At 26.7% G+C, this 23,017-nt stretch overlaps 1 protein-coding gene across 8 annotated transcripts in view; it reads left to right on the top strand.

The window, feature by feature from the left end:
* Positions 1 to 243: 243 nt before the first annotated feature.
* Positions 244 to 23,017, top strand: part of LOC122851932 (zeta-sarcoglycan-like) — a 119,098-nt gene continuing 96,324 nt past the window's right edge. The window contains exons 1-3 of one of the 8 annotated variants that reach the window (XM_044151457.1): positions 272 to 637; positions 707 to 714; positions 15,052 to 15,107. In XM_044151457.1, coding sequence (XP_044007392.1) covers positions 586 to 637; positions 707 to 714; positions 15,052 to 15,107 — 116 coding nt within the window. In that variant the 5' untranslated portion in view covers positions 272 to 585. The other 7 variants (XM_044151455.1, XM_044151454.1, XM_044151463.1 and 4 more) reach the window with 7 other exon arrangements.

The following is a 23,017-nucleotide window of genomic DNA, read 5'->3' as shown; positions in this document are numbered from 1 at the left end:
GAAATTATTTGGTAATCTTCATCAATTTATGAACTAAATTTTTAATAAGGAATAATTTGTTTTTTTTAAATGATAATTCAAAAAAAAAAAAAAAAGTGTTATGATGAATTTCTTTGTGCTAAGTCAAATAACTTGTAAATATTGTAAATCTATTTTTGGCTAAGCTACTGTAACTGTTAAGATTTTTCTATTTTGCTCACTGCTGCTTTTCCCCTTTCTTTATTTAATTTATCTCGTGTTTCTCGTGTTGTTCGTGACTCGTACTTCATAATCGTCGTACTGTTTCTTACTGACCAGTCTTGTTTGGTCTGATTGAGTGGTATGTTACAGTTTGTTAATGTAGTTAAGTCCGAAGTGAATTTGTATTGTTTTGTTGTTAGTAGAGTAAGTTGTATAAGTATAAGCATGCGCATCTTCTGGTATTGTTTAGAATTTTGCAAAAGTGACATGATAACTAAAAAAGTAATTTGTAAATTATTTGTTGGTATTTTTATGTGACACAATTACCCATTAATTTTTTTATAAACCATTTTATTTTCATGGATTTATGAAAGTTGTTGAATATGTATTTTTTCGCGTAAAAGTATGCGCATTATTCCTGTAAACTCAATCGTTGATACTTGGAAACTGATAGAAAGTGAGAACGAAAAAAATGATGATATCAATTCATAACGATTCAAAACTTTATGTGGTTCGTTTTTTTCAGAACGAGGGGTATGATCCAAAAACAGATTTTTTTCAACAAATTACATTTTTTTTGTGATCCAAAATGTGTGTTTTGAATATACCTCTTATATTTCGCAACAGTCAATACAATTGACAAAGCAATTATATATGCTATATATCGTTCTTTTGCATATATTTTTCTTATCGATGAGAGACATATCATATCTGGCGTAATAGTTAGCAAATGATAGTTTCGAAGAAAAAACACATTCTTGTAATATTTAGTAGAGATAGATCAGCTTGCTCAGCACATGCCTAACTTCCAATTTTCATGATAGATAGCAGATACCACAAATAGAGAGAAGTAAGTGTTTGACCTTGAAAATTTCAAACAAATCATTATATACTCAATCCAAGGTATATAATCAAACCCGTCATAAAACTTAATACTTTTATATTACTACTCCTAATACTTTCAGAGAACTTCAACGTCGTAAAACGTTTCCAAGAAAATTTTAGTAAACGCGTTATATTTATTTTAAGAACTGAGTAGTTTGAACCGGAGATATTCATAATCATTACTGTAGGTACTTGGGTGAAAACTAAGCTCACTATATGACTTGATCATTATATCTTCTATTTTTCTATAATATTCACCCATAAGAACTTTACGAATCAATAAAAAAAAAAAAAACAATGTTTGGAGTTTTTTCTTACAAAATTATTAAAAAAAAAAGTCAAATAATGATTTCTAAAAAAGGTTTCGAATAGTGAAATTCAAGTATATATTGACAATTTCTCAAATAAAGAGTGTTAGTTTCAATGTAAGCACTTTTCTCATTTTTTACGATTGCTGATTCAAAATGATCAACTCGATTCGCTTGTCCAGTGGGGGATTCGAAGTAGTTAACGCGAATAATGTTTTCTAATGGTTACAGTCTACGCAGCCTGTACGTAATCTAAATCATACTCAGAAAACGTAGAGCTTTGCCAGTGCAGGGTCTTTGATTTATCCTTACCTAAATTGATCTAATTTGATAGTCCGTTACAGGCTTATAAAGCCAGATACATTTTTTATTTAATTTATATCACTAGACAACATGCCAATCTTCATAGAAAACTTTCGACCTTCATTTCTATTTTTAAGGTTTATAAATAATATTTCTTTTATTTTCAAAAATAAAATATCAACTGATTAACAAATTCCAGAATATGATTAAGAGTATCACTTCTGATACTTTCGATCAGGTGTGCATAAAAGAATAATCTAAGAAAGCTCTTTTGTTTTCAATATATAAAAGAGCTGATAACAAAAAAACCCGGAAGATGATTAAATTATTACTTTTGATTTGCTGGGGTGCATTCTTTTTATAAAACTCATTTTACAGAATTTCGGAGCAACTGGAATTGTATTACTATACATAATTACAACTGGAATATTATAGAAAAATCGGGAGAATCACGCAACGGAGAAATTTGTCAATTTGATCGTTATTTCTACTTCTAGCTTTTCGTCGATATTACAGGGCGAAATATTGAAGAGCTAAAAAAATTTTTTTATTAAAGGAATGCACCCCTAGTCTGAAACCGAAAGTAACAGAATAATATTTTTTATTTTTTGTTTTCAATAAATAATAGCCTCTTCTAGAAAAAAGTTGATGTTTTAAAATATCAATTTCGATCTTTTGGCAAACCAAAGAGTAATTCAAGAGATGAAAAACAACCTATGTGTTTTAGAAAATAAAATGATAAATTAAAAGAAAAAAAAAAAAAAAACATTGATAACAAAAAGAGAGAGAGAGTGAGAGAAGGAGGTTGAAGACTCGAAAGACAACAATTAATCACAGAACGAAGAACCACCGTTACTTTTCTTCTTTTTATAATACGAGATTCTATCCCAGGAATCTTTTGCGACCTTGACGAAAAAAAATACATGAATTCGTGATAAAATTTTAAGCCGTGGAGGATATAAATATATGAATTCGAGCCGCGAAAGCCTTTTTTTTTTTTATAGATCATGCCGTGCTAGCAAATTTTAGAGATTTTTTGAGTTATTCGCAAACCGCGCATTTTTATACCCGAGATGTTTACGGACTTTCAGTCAGAACATAAGCCTTGCACGAGCTGTTTTTTTTCTATGGTCAACTGGTGGGTCTATTTTCACGGGTCAACCCTTGAAATGCTCTATCCCGTCAAGGCTTAAATTATCATTATTTTATTTCCAGACCGATCGAAGTTTTTTTTCGGACTTAGAAAAATTTCATAAACACCGATTTTTTTAAGTCCAAGAAAATCTTGTACATAAATCATTAGATTTTTTATCGATACATATGAGGATACCCACACGGAATAAAAATATATAATTTATATATGAAATTATATATAATAATTATATATAACAATTATATATAAGATTGGGCGAAAACGAGTATATAATTTTTATAAAATTTATATATAACGATTATATATAATAGTTTATATGAAATTATATATATTTTTTATATAAATTTTATCACATGCCCCCCTCCTCTCCCTCCCATGAATTGTTTTTATTCAAAAATTTTCTTAAATTTTAATTTTAAAAAATCAAAAACAAATCTTCCATCAGGATTCGAACCCGGGACTTTCTGGTTGAGAGGCAAGTATTTTACCTTGAAGCCACAAAACTTATAATAGATTTTTGTAATAATATAAATAAGAACATGACTTTTCTCAATTTTTTTACTTTGTGGTTTTAATACCGATTTTATCTTTTTTTTTTATAAAAATATGAACGAAGAGATGTTAAAATTAAAATTTTATATATTTGAATAAAAGTCAGTAATAGAATTGTGATTAAAACAGCAAAGTAAAAAAATTCAGAATTGTCATATTCTTATGTATATGTTTATAGAAATCTATCATAAGATTTGTGGCTTCGAGGTAAAGTACTCGCCTTCTAACCAGAAGGGTCCGGGTCCGAATCCTGATGGAAGATTGGTTTTTGATTTTTTTAAATTAAAATCTAAGAAAATTTTTGAATAAAAACAATTCATGGAAGGGGGAGGAGGCGGGGTAGAGGAATGTGATAAAATTTATATAAAAAATATATATAATTTTATATAAACTATTATATATAATCGTTATATATAAATTATATATTTTTTTTCCGTGTGGGTAGTTATTAGTATTATAATTAAATTGTTAATTATCCACACAGAAATAAAATATATAATTTATATATAAAATTATATGTAATAATTATATATAACAATTATACATATATACTATTGGGCGAAAACGTGTATATAATTTATATAAAATTTATATATAACGATTATATATAATAGTTTATATAAAATTATATATATTTTTTATATGAAATTATATATAAATTTTTTCACAGTCCCACCCCTCCTCCACCCCTCCCATGAATTGTTTTTATTTGAAAATTTTCTTAAATTTGCATTTAAAAAAATCAAAAACAAATCTTCCATCAGGATTCGAACCCGGGCCCTTCTGGTTTAGTCTGCTCAAAATCTTTTCAACCTCGGGAATTTTTAAGTTTTTTAAAACAAAAAATATAAGGGTATGTAATTACATGCACTATCGTATGCTAATAAAAATACTCTCATTTCTATTTTCTCATGACACGTAATTATTTTTGATATAAAAGGGGTGGTTTTTTCGAGAAAATGCCCTAAGACGAAATTAATCTACTACAATCAAAGAAAATTTTCCCGTTCTTATTTTATTTTTCCGTCGATGATTTAACAAATTATTCACGATTTCTCCGGCAAGAAGAATTTTTTTAAAATTCTTTTCGCGACGCGTAATTATTTTTGAGATGAAAGGGGTGGTTTTTTCGTGAAAGTGCCCTGCAACGAAATTAATGTAATACAATTAAAAAAAATTTTCCCGTTTTTATTTTATTTTTTGGTCAATTATTTAAAGAGTTGATTGATATTTCTTCGACAAAAATATTTTTTTTTTTTATTCTTTTCGCGACGCGTAATTATTTTTGGGGGAAAAGGGGTGGTTTTTTCGCGAAAGTGCCTTGAGACGAAATCAATCTACTATTATCAAAGAAAATTTTCCCGTTCTTATTTTATTTTTCCGTTGATTATTTAAAAAGTTATTCGCGATTTTTCCGGCACAAATATTTTTTTTTCTATTCTTTTCGCGACGCGTAATTACTTTTGGGGGAAAAGGGGTGGTTTTTTCGCGAAAAAAAAATTGTAATATATAGTAGACAATATGTAGGTTATTATGAAATCAATAAATTTTTGTGTATTGCCTAATCAATAATTAATATTTGCATAAACAAATAAAATTCTTTAAATGAACGAGTTTTTTTCTTTTTTATGTTTATGTAAATATCTATCGTTAATATGGTAAGACATAAAAATTAATTCATTTCAGGGCACTTTCGCGAAAAAACCACCCCTTTTCCCTCAAAAATAATTACGCGTCGCGAAAAGAATAAAAAAAAAAAAATATTTTTGTCGAAGAAATATCAATCAACTCTTTAAATAATTGACCAAAAAATAAAATAAAAACGGGAAAATTTTCTTTAATTGTATTACATTAATTTCGTTGTACGGCACTTTCACGAAAAAACCACCCCTTTCATCTCAAAAATAATTACGCGTCGCGAAAAGAATTTTAAAAAAATTCTTTTTGCCGGAGAAATCGTGAATAATTTGTTAAATCATCGACGGAAAAATAAAATAAGAACGGGAAAATTTTCTTTGATTGTAGTAGATTAATTTCGTCTTAGACGACCTCAACACAACATTTTGCACGAAAAAAACAGCAAATTTTACAATGGCCCATAGCTGAGCTGCGCCATCTATCGGTTTCATGATATTTTCATATGGGCCATAGCAAAATATCGTGTGGGCGTGGCTATTTTTTTTTTTTGTGTACCATAGTAATTTTTGTTATGGTCAAACGCAAAATTTATTCCATTTATTGAAAATATTATAAAAATTTTTTTTTTTATTGTCAATATCTATAATTTATTTATTTGTTTTTTTTTTATTTCTTTTTATTTTATTTTATTTTTTTAATTTATTAACCTAAACCAGGGTTTGAACCCCAAACTTCCGAACAGAATTCCTACGCGTTATCCGCTGCGCCACAACAACATTTACAAAAGCTAACATTTGTTTGTTTTTCATCAACAACTTAAACATTAGCAAAGACACGCCTGCGCAGTCGGCTAAAAAGTGGGGGTGGTTGACATTTCTGAGTCTGTGTTGCTATGGCCCATTGTAATTTTAACCATGTTGCTTTGTATATATCAGTGACACCTATAGGATTTCTGAGAGAATCAAATTTTTACTATGGCACATTGTAAATTTTCAGAGGATCATTTTAATTTTGTCCACAGCAACAACGTAAAATTTTATGAATAACAAAGCAAAGAAAAAAATAAATATATTTTGCTATGGTACAATGTAATTTTTAGGCTAGATTATTTTAACTTATAAATTTGGCCTCGGTAAAAATTTCTTAATGCGTTGTAATTTTTTTTCTGAACATAGCAAAAAAAAAAACATTATATAAATTGCTATGGTACATTTCAATTTTTCAAAGCAAAAATTGTTTTCTTTTGTTAACATGATAGTAAATATTTTAATAGTCAGAAGATAGACCCTCAATGATATGGCGCCATAGCAAAATTTGCTGAAAATTTTTCTCCGTGTGTAATCATTAACACGATGAAAAAAAAATTTTTTAAATCGATGCATTTTTGAATATTGGGGCCATTTGTTAAGATTTTTTTTTTATTAACAATTCCTGTTTGTTGTTATTCCGGGCCGACAACGCGAGAAATAAGAAAATTGCCTGAAATCGAATTTAAAAGTATATATCGCTAATACTATCACAGTGCGCGTGGCTGTACGTGTGTGTGCGTCCGGAGTCAGGGTAGCATCGGCTCAAAATAACACTATCTCTCTTTTTCATATATCTATTGTGCTCGCGCATGAGAGTTTTGAGTGGGGACACGTGAGGGGTAACGATTTAATAGAAAATCACAAACTTTAAAAATTAATTACGCGTAAACGGTGAGTTAAAACAAAAAAACTTATAGAAACTACCCCCCCTAAAATCTTATTATCTACAACTTTTACTTGAAACATTTTACTCTAAGTCTAACGGGAAACGCGTAATTGATTGGTTTATGTTTAATTATTTTTTTTTAACCCTTTCCCTTAGAGCAATACGTTTAAAATATTCGATTCGCGAGCCCCGATTACATACCCTTATATTTTTTGTTTTAAAAAACTTAAAAATTCCCGAGGTTGAAAAGATTTTGAGCAGACTAAACCAGAAGGGCCCGGGTTCGAATCCTGATGGAAGATTTGTTTTTGATTTTTTTAAATTAAAATTTAAGAAAATTTTCAAATAAAAACAATTCATGGGAGGGGTGGAGGAGGGGTGGGACTGTGATAAAATTTATATATAATTTCATATAAAAAATATATATAATTTTATATAAACTATTATATATAATCGTTATATATAAATTTTATATAAATTATATACACCTTTTCGCCCAATAGTATATACTGTATAGTATATATTGTATAATTGTTATATATAATTATTATATATAATTTTATATATAAATTATATATTTTTTTTTCGCTAGCAAAAATGAAGGAGCTAGAAATAGAGCCATAAAAATTAAAAAGAGCTAGATATAGCTCCAAAAGCGCACACCGGTCACACTGCCTTTCACAAGCGGATAAAGAAGGGAGAATGATATAGAGAAAAGGGAAGCCGGCAAGCATACAACATGTACTATAGAGTCCAAACTCGGAGCGTCAGCTGTTTTTTGCGTATGCGTGTGCAACTTGAAACTTTTTTTTTTTATTTCAATACTATTAAACACTATAACTGAGTATATTATATCGTTATTAATATTATTATTATTATTAATACCATTGATATTATAAATTTTTAATATCATTAAAACTATTATTAATATTATTATTTATAAAATTATTGTTATTATTATTATTCATACTATAAATATATATAAATGATGATAATTATAGCAACAATAATTTTGATAATATTATCAATTATTCACAATAGTATTGATATTAATAATAATATCTATAATAATAATATTTTAAATATAATTACCAATAATTATCAATATTTATATATGGATGTTATTGTCAGTATTATTATGATTCTTATTATTATTATGAGTATTATATAGATATTATTATTATTATTATTATTATTATTGATATAAATATCATTATTAATATTATTAATATCCCTGATATTATTATTATCGATGATATTTTTGAAATTCTTGTCGTTATCCTATTAATACTACTCCTATTATATGTGATGTTTTGTCAATGATGTAAGAAGGTTGTAGTAAGAAGTTCTTTGATCTTGATCATTACGTAAAAATTCACGATATCTCCCAATTTATAATTTACTCTGTCTTTTTGAGTATATAGTATAAAAAAAAAGAAGAATACCAAATAAACTAATTATTAGTCTAGATCAATTCCTCAGCTATTTGACACAATAATTTTAATTTAATATAGAAAGTATTGCTGAGGAATTTATTTAGACTACGGATTAATTTATTTAGTCACATTCTTTTCTCAGCATCATTTGCCATAATTATTTAATTGAACAACTATTGGCAAATGTTGTTAAGGAAAGAATGGAACCAAATAAATTAATTCTCAGTCCAGATTAATACCCAGCAATATTTTCTATATTGAATTAAACCTATTGTGCTAAATGGCTGAGGAATTAATCTAGATTACGAATTAATTTATTTGAATACATCCTTTCCTTAGCAACATTTTCCAATAGAATTAGTAATTACTAATTATGGCAATTGTTGCTAAAGAACGAATGTGACCAAATAAATTAATCATTAATCTCAATAAACTTTTCAGCAATATTTTTTTAGTCACATTCTTTCCTTAGAAACATTTGCCATAAGTATTTGACACAATAATTCTAATTTAATATAAAAAATATTGCTGTAAAATTAATCTAGACTACGAATTAATTTTTTTGGTTACCTTCTTTCTTTAGCAACATTTGCCAATAACCATTTAACTAATTGAATATGGCAAACGTTGATAGTCAAATAAATCAATTCGTTATCTAAATTATTTTTTCAGCAATATTTTCCATAATTATATCAATTTATTATGGCACATATTGCTGAAGGTTTAATGAAAATTGTTAATTTATTTATTACATACATACTTCTTACTATTTACTATACACCCTCTTACATCATTGACAAAACATCACATATAAGCAAAAAATAAAATAACAACGGGTACACATAGCAACGGATAAACAAAATAAAAAATAAATTAATTAAACAAAAATAAATGAATTATTATAAAGAGCGGATCAAATAGCTCGAAGAGAGGCTTCATTCTCCTTTTTATATAAGGATGGATATATATGAATAATATTATTATAAATAACAATAATTCCAATAATATTATGATTAACAATAATATCAATATAATATTAGTAATAATATCAATTGTATCAATTATATTAATAATAACATTTATAATAATAATATTCGTAATATAAATACCAATAATTGTTAATATTTATATTTGAATATTATTGTCAGTATCAATATTATTATTATTATTACTTCGAAAGAAGTTTCACTTCCCCGCACGTACTCGCAGGAAGCTAATTTTTTTTTACTAGAATTATTAAGAGTATAGTCATATTCATTATAATATAATTAATAATGTCAATAATGATATTTACATTGGGTCTGATAGTAACAATAATATTTATGATGTTATCAATGTCAATCGTAACAATAATAGCAATCGTAGCAATAATGTCGATAATATATGCTCGTAGATAATTAGTTTTATCAGTACTTACTCATTATATCTTGGCTCTAGATAATTATTTTTGATTCATCTATAGTTCTTGATTATTAAAGATTGTCATTTCAAAGTTGAATGTAAGGCCTATCGTTGAATGACTATTTTGTGCTTGAAAGGCCCGCTCCGACACCTGCTTTCATAAAATAATTAAGTGCCCTCTATGCCTAAAATTTGTGCCCGACAGTCATGGGTTTATAATTTACAGTGTAAATTGCACGTGTAATACAGGATGAAGCGTAAGTCGCGAACAGTAGGTATACTACGAGATTGTACGTGAAATTTTAAATAGTACATGTTTTTACAGTTTGGGTCTACGACGCTTTGTGTCTGAGTTATTAACGTTTTAAGTTGACCAATGAGAATCGAGCGTCGATAATTATTATCATTATTGCGTCTGAACCCACGTGTGTGTTTACGCGCCATGGATTAAAATGTTTTTGTTTTTTTTAATTAATTCAACATTCGAACGCCAGATAGAGCTAAATCATAAAGACGCTGAATGAATGCGCAGCTGCATACTCACACACACAGCACTCACACTAATTATGACAAAATGATCATTTTTAATTTAAAATCACATTTATATTTTTGATCACATTATGTGATTTATTTTTTAATCACATTTTAATTTAAAATACTTTTATATTTTTTTGATCACATTATGTGATTATTCTATCAATGTGATCAATAAATAAATCACATAATGTGATCAAAAATATGATCTTCTCTAATTTAAAATCACATTTATATGGAATGGAGTGTCAGAATTTGTTATTTACAGATAATTTTCGTACTGACGAACCGAATTGGTCGATGTTAAATTAAATTTCTGTTTTTTTATCCCGAAATAAACAACATTAGTAACAGAAAAAAAACAAAGAAAAAATAGTCATTTATTTAAAAAAAAAAATAAAAAAAAAAATCAAAGATTAGAAAAAAATTTGAAAAAAAAAATCCTACGGAACACTAAGGGTGCGACCTGGAGCACTCGACTATATTTTTTTTCTTTCAATTTTTATATATGTTCAATCTGCTCATAATACATTTCTGACCCGTTTTATATTACTTATTTTCAATAAGATTTTTTTTGGTTCAGTGATTAGACTTTATTTTTTCTCACTTTCATAACTTTGATTAATCTATTATAATAAATTTTTTATTTTTTTCAACAATGTTGATCATAATATTTTTGATATTGCTTATTGTTTTTTATGTAGTACAGTGAGTAACAAATATTTATTCTCCAGATTAAATTTATTTTTTGCAGAAAAATTACCAGAATAATCAAATAATCCGAGCATGAACACTGAGAAAAATTTCTTCTATTTTTTAGAAGAAAACTTCTTGGCAATATTCTATTTAAAAAAAAAAAAAAATAGTTTATTATAAACAATAATTGGTTTGTAATAAGAAAAATAAAAGTCTTGTTATAAACAATATTCTGTTTGTTTCATGAAGATGGTGTCTTGTTTAAAACCATAGATGGTTTGCTCCAAGACAAATACTTCTAAATGTAAACCATATTTCTTCTTGACACAAACCAAATTCTGTTTTTTTCATGCAGACTTTAAAACTTCGATCGAGCAACGACGCAACTAAAATTGTTTAATAATTGTTTATAATTTCATCAAATGATATTTCTGTTCATTACGATAATTAATATTGATTATTCATTTGAAATATATACAGTTGTTCATGAAAATTAAAAATAAGAAAGATAAGAAAATAAGATGGTTATAACGAACATACACAATAATATATACAACTACGCGCCGAAAGCGCGGGGTCGCTCTTGTCATAGTAAAAAGTAAATGATAATTATATGTATGTTTTGTATGTAATTTATTGATTGTATCTAAACGTTCTTGATGTATAACAAATAAACTGCTTGAATCACTTTCGGTTCCGTGGGACATCGGTAACGGGTTAGATTCCCATCCGGTTAGACACTAGTTCGATTCCTGCTCAAGGCAGTTATGTTTGGTAGTTCATAAAAAAAAAAAAAAAAAATTGTCATCATCAACTTGTCTAATCAATGTACTTCAAAAATAATATAAATTGATTTTTTTTTGAAGTGAAACTTCTTTACGGAGGGTAGTGAAAAAAAAAATAGTGTGTCGGCCATGTAACGCTCGGAGCGAGCCAACGCTCGGAGCAAGCCAACGCTCGGAACACGCAAACGCTCAGACCGAGCAAGCGTTTGCCCATATAACTAATAAGAGTGAGTGAGTAAGTGGCTATGAGCGGGAAAGAAGATATGCTTTGACTGAATGTGTGTGTGAGTGTGCGTTGCCAATAGTGTAGCTGATCAGTTTGCAGCGTTTATGAAAATAATGAATCAAAAAATTATAAATGAATATACTCAATTGAAAATTATTATTGGTATATCAATATTATTGATATTATTATTATAATTATTATTGAAATTATTAATATCGATATTATTATTATTTATAATGATATTATTAATATCTATAAACATAGTATAAATGAAAATAACAACAATAATTTCAATAATATCGACGATAATATGAATATCAATGGTATGAATCATATTAATGATAATAATAATAATATCGAATTAATAATTATTAGTATTCATGTTTCAAATATTATTATTATAAATGTTATTATTAATATAATTAATATCATTTATATTATGACTAATATATATTGATATTATTTCTAATTTATAATGTTATTAAAATTATTATCGACATTATTATTCTGTATAATATTATTGAAGTAATTGTTATTACTAATATTATTAATATATATATTAATTCATAGTTTGCATAATAATAACAATAATAATTTCAATAATATCATCGATAATAATAAAATCATTGATTATATTAATATTATTAATATCGATATAATATTAATAATAATAATAATAAGAATAATAATAGTACTGTTAATAATATTCAAATATAAATATTAGTAATTATTAGTATTTATATTTCGGGTATTATTATTATTATAGATATTGTTATTATTATCCTCATTTATATATATTCATAGTATAAATAATAATAAAATTGATAATAATTTTAATAATATCAAAAATTTATAATACCAATGGTATTGAAAATAATAACAATATCAATAACGATATAATATTGATAATATTATCAATATTTATGTTTTGAATATTATCAATATCATTGATATTATTATTATAAATATCATATTGATATTATTATTATAAATATCATACTGATATCATCATTTATACTATGAACTTCATCAATATTAATAATATCATCACTAATTAATTGATTGTTGATATTATTAAAGTCGTTACAAATGTCTTGACAGACTGCGAAAGAAGTTTCACTTCCCTCGCGCGTACTGCCAACACACACATTTTTTTTTTTTTTAATTGGAATATTCAATCAATTCATCGTTTGTATTAAATATTCTGTTGTTTGAAATAAGTAGTTAATTATCTTGTTTTAAACCATCGACCGTTTGTAACAAGAAGCTAGTGGCATATTTTTAGAAGTATTCTTCTTCAAGAAAACCATTTTATCATTTGAAACAAGGTGCCATCTGCATAAAAAAAACAGAATTTGGTTTGTGTCAAGAAGAAATATGGTTCACGTTTAGAAGTATTCTTCTTGAAGAAAACCATCGTATGGTTTGAAACAAGACGCCATCTTCATGGAAAAAACAGAACTTGGTTTGTGTCAAGAAAAAATATGGTTTACATTTAGAAGTATTTGTCTTGAAGCAAACCATCTATGGTTCGAAACAAGACACCATCTTCATGAAACAAACAGAATATTGTTTATTACAAGATTTTTATTTTTCTTATTACATACCAATTATTGTTTATAATAAACTATTTTTTTCTTTTTCCAAACAGAATATTGCCAAGAAATTTTCTTTTAACTACAAGAATATTTTTTCTTATTTCCAACTAAAAATTTTCTCAGTGAATAATTTGTATTAAAAAAATATTTATAAATAAATCAAAGTAATGAATATATTATTTATATTGTAAATAAAACTACTGAAAAATAAATTGTGGACCGGGAGAAGACGAGACGAGATGAGAGATAACTGACTAGAGTCAAATTTCCTCTTGTGACGAGAGACGAGACGAGAAGAGAGTCAGCTCTTCCACAGCATCGCTACGGATATATGAAATTTTCTCGACTTTCTTGAAACTACAACTGACAGTTTCAAAAACTCTCGCTCAAGACACTCGCAATGCCCTTGCTAGCGATGCATTTGGGACTTTCGTGTAGGAATTGCCAGAACTCACAACATGGCCATGTATTGTCCTATCAATGGCACCCAATGATCGGTAGCCAGACATAAGCCATTTGTGGTTCATTCTTGCCACACGACTGGCCTATTCTCGTATTGCCAATGCATGGTTCTGATCTTGGCTGACTCTTAGATGGTCAGTGATTGGTAACCATACCTCGGTCAAGCTCTGGCTGGTTCTTGAATAGCCAATGTTTGATTGCCAATCATTAGCCAATTCGTGGCTGATACATTGTTACCACTTATCAGCCGAGCCGTGTTATTACTTAGAAGGCCAACGTATGGTTGCTATCACTGGCCAAGCTTTGGCTGACACTCGGACGGCCAAGAGTTGGTCTTATTGGTTGGGTACATTCAAATAAATGAACTTTTTCATGAGTTTCATTACAGCCACCATGGCCAAGTGGATAATTCATGATGTCACTTTATAATGTGCTTCAAGATGTCACACAGAAGATCCCAATTCAAGTCCAGGTAGAATCAATTGTCAAATACCAGTATTGTTTAATCATAATTTCTTTGAACATTTATTAATATTTTGTTTAATACAACGTTATTTGGTTAAATTATTGACAAATATTTTTTCTGTAATTCTGAATTGAATTAATAAATGCTAGGAAGCATCAGGCTATACTAGGTTTACTCTTGGGTGACTAACATTGGGGGGTTTATTGGCTTTTCTTGGTCAATTACTGGGCCATCTATTGGGCCAATCATGGGGAGCACTACTCGGCCGTTCATGGCAGCCGATATTAAATGAACTTAACGTTCCGGGCCTGGTGCATTAATGGCTCATTAATGTTTGCACATTATTTGCAGAAGTTTACTAAGCATCAGCCATGTTTGTCATAATGTGTTCTACTACGCGGGCTAGCTTTTGTCTTCTTTCATATAGATATATATTGTAACGAGATTTTAAAAATTCTCGGTGTTCTCGGTGATATATTCCCAGAATTACCAGATTACATAAGTGACTTACCCTGCCGGCATAGAACAGTTTTTTGTACATCAATGAAGAAAATGAATATTGTAGATTAGAACACTCTATTGACATCAGCCTGACGGTTCTAAATGCTATCTTCTGTAGCGAGTTAATTTCGCAATGATAGAAATGATATAAATGATATTAAAAGTGACTTGAACTATCGTTTTCAAGTTTTTGATTGAACAATATAATTATTTTTCTCATTTTTTGTTACAGAATAATCAAGATTGTAATTTAGAAGACGAAACTCAATGTATCAGTTATAAAACAAAGTAAGTGTAAGGATATAAGGATCATTACTACATTTTAGTTAAGCAGAATTATGGTTATAGAAAGTATTCAGACATTCCCCATGGGAGATTTGGAGGTGTACTCAAAACCTGTTAAGAATTATTAGTTCGAAAATATTTATTATTATTATTATTATTATTATTATTATTATTATTATTATTATTATTATTATTATTATTATTATTATTATTATTATTATTATTATTATTATTATTATTATTATTATTATTATTATTATTATTATTATTATTATTATTATTATTATTATTATTATTATTATTATTATTATTATTATTATTATTATTATTATTATTATTATTATATTATTATTATTATTATTATTATTATTATTATTATTATTATTATTATTATTATTATTATTATTATTATTATTATTATTATTATTATTATTATTATTATTATTATTATTATTATTATTATTATTATTATTATTATTATATATTATTATTATTATATATTATTATTATATATTATATATATTATTATTATTATATATTATTATTATTATTATTATTATTATTATTATTATTATTATTATTATTATTATTATTATTATTATTATTATTATTATTATTATTATTATTATTATTATTATTATTATTATTATTATTATTATTATTATTATTATTATTATTATTATTATTATTATTATTATTATTATTATTATTATTATTATTATTATTATTATTATTATTATTATTATTATTATTATTATTATTATTATTATTATTATTATTATTATTATTATTATTATGTATTATTGTGTATATTATTATTATTATTATTATTATTATTATTATTATTATATTATTATTATTATTATTATTATTATTATTATTATTATTATTATTATTATTATTATTATTATTATTATGTATGTATATATTATTATTATTATTATTATTATTATATATTATTATATTATTATTATTATTATTATTATTATTATTATTATTATTATTATTATTATTATTATTATTATTATTATTATTATTATTATATGTGTATGTATGTGTGTGTGTGTGTGTGTTATGTTATTATTATGTGTGTGTGTGTTATTATTATTATTGTGTATGTATGTTATTATTATTATGTTATTATTATGTGTTATTATGTGTGTGTATTATTATTATTATTATTATTATTATTATTATTATTATTATGTATTATTATTATTATTATTATTATTATTATTATTATTATTATCATTATTATTATTATTATTATTATTATTATGAATAATAATACAAGCAGTAGCTTGTTGCCAAGAAATTATGTTTCAAGGAACCAATTCCTTAGCCACTTTAATTCCTTAGCTACATCTTTTCCTTAGCTACTGCTTTTCCTTGGACATTTTTTATTTATATTATAAATGAAATACATGTGAATTTATTCTTTTAAAATACAATCAATGTACAATCAATGAATCAATGTTGCCAAAGAATTATGTTTCAAGGAAATAATTCCTTAGTCACATTATTTCCTTAGCTTCATCTTTTCCTTAGCTACTGCTTTTCCTTGGACATTTTTTATTTAAAATTGACACACTGAGAGAAATTTTAACTAAAAATTAAAACCCATGTTGAATAGAAATTACTATACTGCTTTGTAATTCTTGTTTTATTTCTGGGATTGGCCGCGAGAGATGATATTCTACAATAAAATTATGTAAAATGTCACACAATGTCAAAAAATTGTTATGTTACTTCAAGTCTCTGTACATCGTTATCTATTGCAGATAGACATGGGGTTGAGTGGAGTTAATTATTGAGAATTTAATTCTAAACAATTTATAAAGAATTACTTTTTTTGATTAATGTCTTAGATAATGAGTTATGAGTTAATTAAAATAAAGCACATACATGTTTTGTGGAAACGATAAAAAATATTATAAGTTCGAATAAAAAATACCGAACAATTTAATAAATATTCTAATATATATAATGAAATTCATCATGTACACATATAAAAGTTAGCATAGACTTAAATATTTTTTAATATATCGCTTTGTAAAAATTCTGGTTGTGGGGCGAAATAACACAAAGATGGCCGACTGATTGAACAAATGATTGAATTGTCATGTGATTTCAAGCATTTCTACAGCCTTATCGGTTGAAGCTAGGTATGGGGTTAAGCGAGGTTCATTGTTGGTAATTTATTTCTAAACAATTTATCAAGAATGAATTTTTTCTATTTATCAATTAGTTTTCGAGTTTTGATTGTGTAAACAGAAAAGAAAAAATGTTGCGGGAATTGATTGCCGTTCTCCGTGAATCTAGCACAAACTGCCGAATTTATCACAAAAAATATCCGACTTTTAAATAAAATTTATAATAAAATATAGTAAATTCTAAAACCGGTAGTGCGTAAATTCTCAATCTGCTAGCATTTACTTGTGAGTATCGTGAATTTAGTCATTTTTTTTAAAGAAAAATTACAATAAAATTTTAATTTATGGCTTAGTGTTGTATATAGTCAATGGCCAAATTTTTTACATAACTTTATTGTAAAAATTATTTATCAATATACGAATAATTCTTACAAATAATCGGAGGAACGCAGTTTTTACTATTCGCTTTGTAATTTTTTCTTATACGTTTGTAATTTTTAGTTAAAATTTCTCTTAGTGCACGTATTTTATTTATAAAATAAATAAAAAATGTCCAAGGAAAAGCAGTAGCTAAGGAAAAGATGTAGCTAAGGAATCAATGTGACTAAAGAATTAATGTTGCCAAAAAATTATGTTTCAAGGAAATAATTCCTTAGTCACATTAATTTCTAGTAACTACATCTTTTACCTACTACTTCTTCTGGACATTTTTTATTTATTTTATAAATAAAATACATGTAAATTTATTTTTCAAAAATACAAGCGTCCAAAAAAAAGCTGTAGCTAAGGAAAAGATGTAGCTAAGGAATTGAGGTTGCCAAAGAATTATGTTTCAAGGAAATAATTCCTTAGTCACATTAATTCCTTAGCTTCATCTTTTCTTTAGCTACTGCTTTTCCTTGGACATTTTTTATTTATTTTATAAATAAAATACATGTAAATTTATTTTTTAAAAATACAAGCGTCCAAGAAAAAGCAGTAGCTAAGGAAAAGATGTAGCTAAGGAATTGAGGTTGCCAAAGAATTATGTTTCAAGGAAATAATTCCTTAGTCACATTAATTCCTTAGCTACATCTTTTCTTTAGCTACTGCTTTTCCTTGGACATTTTTTATTCATTTTATAAATTAAATACATGTAAATTTATTTTTTAAAAATACAAGCGTCAAGAAAAAAGCAGTAGCTAAAGAAAGCAACTATGAATTATAAAAATTATGTTTCAAGGAAATAATTCCTTAGTCACATTAATTCCTTAGCTACTGCTTGTCCTTAGTCATTTATTTATTTAACAAATGAAATACATGTAATTTATCCTGTTTTAAACGTTTCATTTCTGGATAATTGTAAACAACTCAAAAACTCACAGTATGCCCATCCCTGCTCAAATTGATGATACGTAAATAAATCTGATGAAAATCACTCACTCTGCCATCCACTGAGCCCTATCATAAATATGTTAATATTATCACCGTATGACGCGCCACAGTCGGATCGACATCGGTTCGACGTCGAAAAACGTCACCTTTCGATGTCATTTCGAGCTCGAATTTCGACGTTGAATGGACACTGCGTGTCGAAAATCGACACAAAATTCTACCTGGGCAATAATATTGAAAGCCAAAGTCATCTAAAGTTGATGTATCGGGAAAATGATAAAAGATATCATCCCGACAAAAATCCTGAAGATAAAAGCAACTGAAAAAACTCAGTATTTCATGAATATATATACATAAAATAAAAAGTATACATAAAATAGTAATAGAAGTGTTCGGCTAACTAGTTGTTCAATAAATAAATATTTATATAAAATTATATTCTGTGTTAAGTTTTTTAATTAGAATTTCATTTACATAGAACCTTAATATTATAACTAATCAATAAATTTAAAAATTTCTATCTTAATCGTTAATGACTGAATGAACATAATAGTTCACTCGGAATGAGAGCGAATAAGACAACTAGTCAAAAATATATTAATGCAACGAGAGATCTTTCAATTACTATTTATTAGAATTATTAAAGGAGTTTCACTTCCCTGTGCGTACAATAACACACATCTTTTTTTTTCATCTGCATCTGTTCTGAGAGTTGACCCATTTCGAATACTATTTATTGAATAATTCATCTGTGAAAAAAAAACAAAAAAAATAGAAATATAATAAAATAAATTCTTGAAAAATTTAAACAAATTTTTATGCAAAATAATACTTGAACTAAAATTATGAAAATTATCATTATTATTCTTGTTCTTATGATAATAAAAACTTAATATTTAAACTAACCTTTTTATAAAATAAAAAACACAATAAACACTCTCGAGAATCGATGAGGGAAACAAAAATATACTTAAATATTATTTTTGCGCTCAAAATACTTAAAAAAAATAGTTTATACAGCAAAGAAAAAAAAACGATCCTAACTGGAGGATAAACCAATTCTAAGTGAAGATTTTCTTTTTTTTCCCATTTAAAATAATGAAGAACATAAATAAATAAATAATAATAATGATTTTAAAAAATCCACGCCTACTATTCAGGCTATTTTTTTTTCTTAATGCAAACATTTTCCACTAGATTATACTACGAACAACACCATCGAATTTTCCTATCAGTTATAACGGAAAAATAGCACTAAATTCCTGTGGTAAAGGAATTTTTTTATTTGTTGAAATCTTTAAAAATTTTTTCATTAATTCAAATTTCTCTCTAGCGGAAAATCATAAATTCACCTGATTTTCCTGGCCTTTTCAGGGTTATAGGTTCTTTTTATCTCAACCAGAATTTAATTCTTCAAAACATTATTTTTCGTCAATATTAATTTCTTAGCTACATCTTTTCCTTAGCTACTGCTTTTCCTTGGACATTTTTATTTTTTAAAAATAAATAATAGTAATATTCCTGAGTCAACAATACAATATACAGATGTTAAAACAAATGGTAATTATATTCTAACACAATATTCAAGACGATTTTTTGATTTATTAAACTTGTTGTTTTTAATCCAAACCGATCCAAACATGAACATGGTTGTTAAAGTTGCATATTTAAAATTACTCGTCGCTAGCCTGTCGGTAAAACAGCAGGCTTAGTGTTTTCGATATACAGTAATTGGATGAGAACCGTTTTCTCATAAATGTGGCTTAAAATCTCGACTATAACCTCAGGCTGTCATCTCAAAGTTAATTCGAGTAAAATAAAAAATTAGACTTAATCTATTGAAAAATATTCATGGTTAGAATGATTAGAAACAAAGTACAAACATAAATAGTCTATCTATCAACAATTTAGTTTCTTTGGGAAAATGCAATCGATATTTTGAATTTTCCACTTAAAGGAAATGTAACAGAATATCCGACGTCTTCCCGATGGAAATCCCGACTTTTCTCCGATTTAATAAGTCGAGTGCGACACATATTTTTCTTTCTGGGAACTTCGAAATGTATTCACCATTCTCTTTATCTTGCCTGTGAAAAAGCTGCTAAATCTTCATTAAATACATTGGATTTTTTGGTTCATCAAACATATGCCTATTTTTCTTGTTCTACAGGAAGAAGAGAAAAATATCAAGAATTTTACAGTACTCTTGGTGAAGGTAAAGCTAAACAATTATCTCAATTATTAACTACTCGATGGTTGACACGAGATAACGCAACATTAACAATACTTGACCAGTAAGACATGCTAAAATTATTTTTTGAAATGGAGTATAAATCTGACAAGGATTATTCAGCAGACCAGCTCAGTTCTATGTACAAATCAACATGGATTAAATTATATTTCGTATTTTTGAATGGTGCATCAAAAAATACTGTTTCTTTTCAATCTGAACATATTGATGCACTTGAACTGTTTGAAGATCTTAACGAGTTATTATTCAAGATTTTGCGAATAATTGTAACCCCAGAGCAATTAAATAAAACATCTAGACGTAGCTTGGAAAATTTTTATTCTCAAAAGTACCTCAAGAGAAGAGATTGCATTGATTTTGGATTTGAGTTCAATCTTCAAGCTGTTATCGCTGACCCAGCAAAAATTCCAACTATAAAATCAAATTGTAAAGCATTTTTAGTCAAACTTTGTTTACAATTACAAACGAGACTTCCAGAAAATATGAATATACTGAAAAAAAATCAGCATATTTACTCCAAGTGAATCAATCAATCTGCAAGGATGTGACATTACAGATTTTGCAACTGCATTTGAAAAGATTCATGGAGACGCTGATGCAGTTTTTTCTGAATAGCATGCTGTAAAGTTACAAGTACGAGCATTCCCAGAACAAACAACCGAAGAATATTAGGGAAAAATTATTTAACTAGTGACTGCAGGAGCTAAAAAACGTTATGGCCATATTCCTTTGTTGGTCCTGATTTTGTTGGCTTTCCCATTTTCAAATGCTTCTGTAGAACGAGCTCTTGCTTTGGTAAATATTATTAGGGACAAATTCCGTAATAAAATAAAAATTAACAGCTGTGAAGCTATAATGACTATGAGATATGGTATTTCTTTTGCTGACACTCTCGAGCCAACAAAAAAAATGTTTAAAAATTTTCTTCTGAAAATATATATTCTTCAAATTTTGAAGAAAAAGTATTCAATTATTTTTGTGATACTGATCGGGAATAAGAAAATTAAAAACAAAGTGATTTATGCCGAATATATAAATCGAAAATTATAATAAGATAAAGTATAAAAGAAATGATATTTTTATATAAATATATAAAAGTACTGCAGGTATATCGGTATTTAATTGAAAAGTGAATACATTTCATACATAATTATTTGAATACAAAAATGGATAAAATATATCTATAAATATATAGACAGTTTAAAAATGAAAATAAATGAACATATATGTGGTGAAAATATAACTAATAAACTTCACTAATTAAAAATGTATATTATTGGTTGCCGTTATACACCAGCTGGCTCCCTCCTGGCGGTAAGAGAGGAGGATGGTGAGAAATCCTCGTTGAACCCATAGTAAGTGACGCTTCTACTTTATCGGTAGAAACGTTAGTTACAACATATAGGCACGGTAGTTATTCGCGTTTCCCCCTTCTCTATTTTTTCCATACTTGACGTGAGGCACTACCATGCCTCTTGATTTTTTATTTGCAGTGTTTATGGCACTGTTTTTCAGTATTTTCCAAAAATGCTATAACGTTGAATATTATGGAAATAGAGACTCTGCATTGTACTCAATGAAAATACAAACTGAATAAATTAACTATCGAAATTTTTTTTTTTTTTAGTACATAGTCTCTTTCATAATTTTATCGCGAGTTATTGTCCAATTTGTCGGTACTTTTTCGAATTTCTATGAGAACGTCTGGCATTTTTCAGTTTAGTCGCAATTCGTTTGAGAGTTATAATATATCATGAAGGACACCTTCAACAACATTACAACACTAATGAAAAATCTAACTCGATCAATAGTTTAGATTCTATTCATTTCAGAAAGGAGAAAAAAAAAAGTTTTTCACTTTTCGAAGTGTCTATTGTTGCATTTGCAAAAACTATTGAGCGCACTACACGTGCTTTTTCTTTTATTCACAATGAACAGACAATTTCTCGAAAACCATAATAATACTCACTCATTTTGTCATTTTTGATTCAACAATTCTGTCGAAACCGTAATTTTTTTTAATTTTTTGATTATTTTTCTTTGAAAAATTCAGCTATTTTTGCTACAGTTGATTTACTTAAATAAAAAAATTACTCAATAGTTTTCGCGAGGTTTTCATTTCATTATTAAAATGA

This window comes from Aphidius gifuensis, linkage group LG3, assembly GCF_014905175.1.
Source record: "Aphidius gifuensis isolate YNYX2018 linkage group LG3, ASM1490517v1, whole genome shotgun sequence".
Classification (NCBI taxonomy): Eukaryota; Metazoa; Arthropoda; class Insecta; order Hymenoptera; family Braconidae; genus Aphidius; species Aphidius gifuensis.
The sequence above is the reverse complement of the archived record's forward strand: the minus strand, read 5'-3'. Positions and strand labels throughout refer to the sequence as shown.